Consider the following 3268-nt stretch of genomic DNA (forward strand, 5'->3'; position numbering starts at 1 on the left):
AGATGTGGTTAACTTTAAACGTTAATAACTCGACAACAAAAAAAGCTATCCGAAAACGGATTGCAGCGTTCAACTCCCCACCAAGAGACCATTCCAATGATACCATAGTTTGCCTATTTCGGACACTTTTCAAAAATCCACATTTTGGGTCGCGGTTAGGGGGACATAGCTATAAACGGGAATAACTCGGTAACAAAAAGAGCTATCTAAAAACGGATTGCAGCGTTCAACTCCCCACCAAGAGACCTTTTTAATGATACCATAGTTTGCCTATTTCGGACACTTTTCAAAAATCCACATTTTGGGTCGCGGTTAGGGGGACTTAGCTATAAACGGGAATAACTCGACAACAAAAAGAGCTACCAAAAACGGAATGCAGCGTTCAACTCCCCACCAAGAGACCTTTCCAAAGATACCCTAATTTGCCTATTTCAGACACTTTTCAAAAATCCTAATTCTAAGTTGAGGTTAGATGTGGCTAACTTTAAACGGTAATAACTCGACAACAAAAAAAGCTATCTGAAAACGGATTGCAGCGTTCAACTCCCCACCAAGAGACCTTTCCAATGATACCATAGTTTGCCTATTTCGGACACTTTTCAAAAATCCACATTTTTGGTCGCGGTTAGGGGGACTTAACTTTAAACGGGAATAACTCGACACCAAAAAGAGCTTCCAAAAACGGATTGCAGCGTTCAACTGCACACCAAGAGACCTTTCCAATAATACCATAGTTTGCCTATTTCGGACACTTTTCAAAAATCCTAATTTTAAGTTGAGGTTAGATGTGGTTAACTTTAAACGTTAATAACTCGACAACAAAAAAAGCTATCTGAAAACGGATTGCAGCGTTCAACTCCCCACCATGAGACCTTTCCAATGATACCATAGTTTGCCTATTTCGGACACTTTTCAAAAATCCTAATTTTAAGTTGAGGTTAGATGTGGTTTACTTGAGACGTTAATAACTCAACAACAAAAAGAGCTATCTGAAAACGGATTGCAGCGTTGAGCGCCCCACCAAGAGACCTTTCCAATGATACCATAGTTTGCCTATTTCGGACACTTTTAAAAAATCGCCATTTTCGGTTACTGTAATCGGTGCTTAACTTTAAACGCGAATAACTCGGCAACAAAAAGAGTTATCTGAAAACGGATTGCAGCGTTCAACTCCCCACCAAGAGACCTTCCAATGATACCATAGTTTGCCTATTTCGGACACTTTTACAAAATCGCTCATTGGGGGTTACTGTAATCGGTGCTTAACTTTAAACGCGAATAACTCGGCAACAAAAAGAGCTATCTAAAAACGGATTGCAGCGTTCAACTCCCCACCAAGAGACCTTTCCAATGATATCATAGTTTGCCTTTTTCGGACACTTTTAAAAAATCCACATTTTGGGTCGCGGTTAGGGGGACTTAGCTAAGAACGGGAATAACTCGACAACAAAAAGAGCTATCTGAAAACGGATTGGAGCGTTCATTTCTCCACCAAGAGACATTTCCAATGATACCATAGTTTACCTTTTTCGGACACTTTTCCAAAATCCACATTTTGGGTCTCGGTTAGGGGGACTTAGCTAAGAACGGGAATAACTCGACAACAAAAAGAGCTATCTGAAAACGGATTGCAGCGTTCAATTCCCCACCAAGAGACCTTTCCAATGATACCATAGTTTACCTATTTCGGACACTTTTAAAAATTCCACATTTTGGGTCGCGGTTAGGGGGACTTAGCTAAGAACGGGAATAACTCGACAAAAAAAGAGCTATCTGAAAACGGATTGCAGCGTTCAACTCCCCACCAAGAGACCTTTCCAATGATACCATAGTTTGCCTATTTCGGACACTTTTACAAAATCCACATTTTGGGTCGCGGTTAGGGGGACTTCAGTGCTGAATATGGCTTCAGCACTGGATTTCCAGTGTTGAATGCTCTCTCACCACTGGAAACGCCTGCTTCAGCACTGGAAACCGAGTGCTGACGAACATTCAGCACTGGAAACCAAGTGCTGACAAGTTTTCGGTGGTTTTATTCGGATGTTATAGCAAAGGACCAGGCGTTATGACACCATATACACCTCGGGGCGGGTCATTAACCCTTAATACATATCTGCCTACCTTCAAGTGAACCATCGAATTTACGTCTAGTGCCGCTCTCAGCACTGGGAGATTCCAGTGCTGGAAAGACGTCAGCACTGGTTCGAACATCGTTCCAGTGCTGGAAAGACGTCAGCACTCGTTTTCCAGTGCTGAAGATTTCACAGCACTGGTTTTCCAGTGCTGAAGTGTCCCCGAGCACTGGTAAATCCAGTGCTGAAGGTGAGGTTTTTGTATATCAGCACTCGGTTCCAGTGCTGACGGCGAATTCAGCACTGGGCAATCAGTGCTGAATGACATTGACCTGGCCCGGCCCCGCTGTCCCCGGATTTCAGCACTGGTAACCGAGTGCTGACGGCAGTTCAGCACTAGAAAACCAGTGCTGTGCGAGTTTCAGCTCTGGAACAAGGCCGATCAGCACTGGAAAACGAGTGCTGAAATAATTTAGACCGTTTAGACAATTGAATCAGCACTGGAACACCAGTGCGGAAGGCGAGGTTTTCGTAGACTTGCGCTAGGAATGTCAGAAACATATCATTTTCTAATCTGGCAAATATGTGACCTTTGCCATGTTTTGGCCTGTAGTTGAACGTTGAATAAGAACCCAGCGTATGGACTGACACATTATTAATGTGTCATTAAGACAAGGTGAAATCCTGGTGCTATTTTAAATCTTCTGGCTGCAGCTCATTAAACCCGGGGGTTGACCTTCCACTTTTTGAACAACATGCTGTCCTATACACCAGAGAGGTCTAATTTCTAGTGGTTCTGATAATTCAGCATTATGCAGAGCTCTTGTTTTTGCACAGTTCACAGACATCGGAAATACGAGATAATAATGCAAATATGCTGGAAAGTGGTTGTAACGTCATGTCATTTGCATGAATGTTTTGTACTCCAGAATATTTTCAATTTTGGGACTATATATATAGTGCAGCTTTAACCATGTATTTATCGCATGCATTGGGAAGTTAAAATTGGTAGTCCCTTCATGGTCTATGCAACGCCAGGTCAACTAACGTTAATACATCCCGCTCAAGCGCCCCCCTCCCCCATCCAACCTTATTCCTTCCACCTCCAGAACCACGTCAGTCAGCTCTGCCTGCTCCCTCAGTTTGTTTAGCTCATCCAGAACACTGTAAGAGTGATCTTCGTGCATGACGTTCAT

At 43.0% G+C, this 3268-nt stretch overlaps 1 protein-coding gene across 1 annotated transcript in view; it reads right to left on the reverse strand.

The window, feature by feature from the left end:
* LOC118432308 (kelch-like protein 12) overlaps positions 1-3268 on the reverse strand; it is a 51909-nt gene extending 48641 nt beyond the window's left edge. Inside the window, exon 1 of the mRNA XM_035843848.1 lies at positions 3162-3268. Within this exon, the coding sequence (XP_035699741.1) occupies positions 3162-3268 (107 nt within the window). The remainder of the gene's footprint in view (positions 1-3161) is intronic.

The sequence above is a fragment of the Branchiostoma floridae genome, chromosome 15 (genome assembly GCF_000003815.2).
Source record: "Branchiostoma floridae strain S238N-H82 chromosome 15, Bfl_VNyyK, whole genome shotgun sequence".
NCBI classification, from domain to species: domain Eukaryota; kingdom Metazoa; phylum Chordata; class Leptocardii; order Amphioxiformes; family Branchiostomatidae; genus Branchiostoma; species Branchiostoma floridae.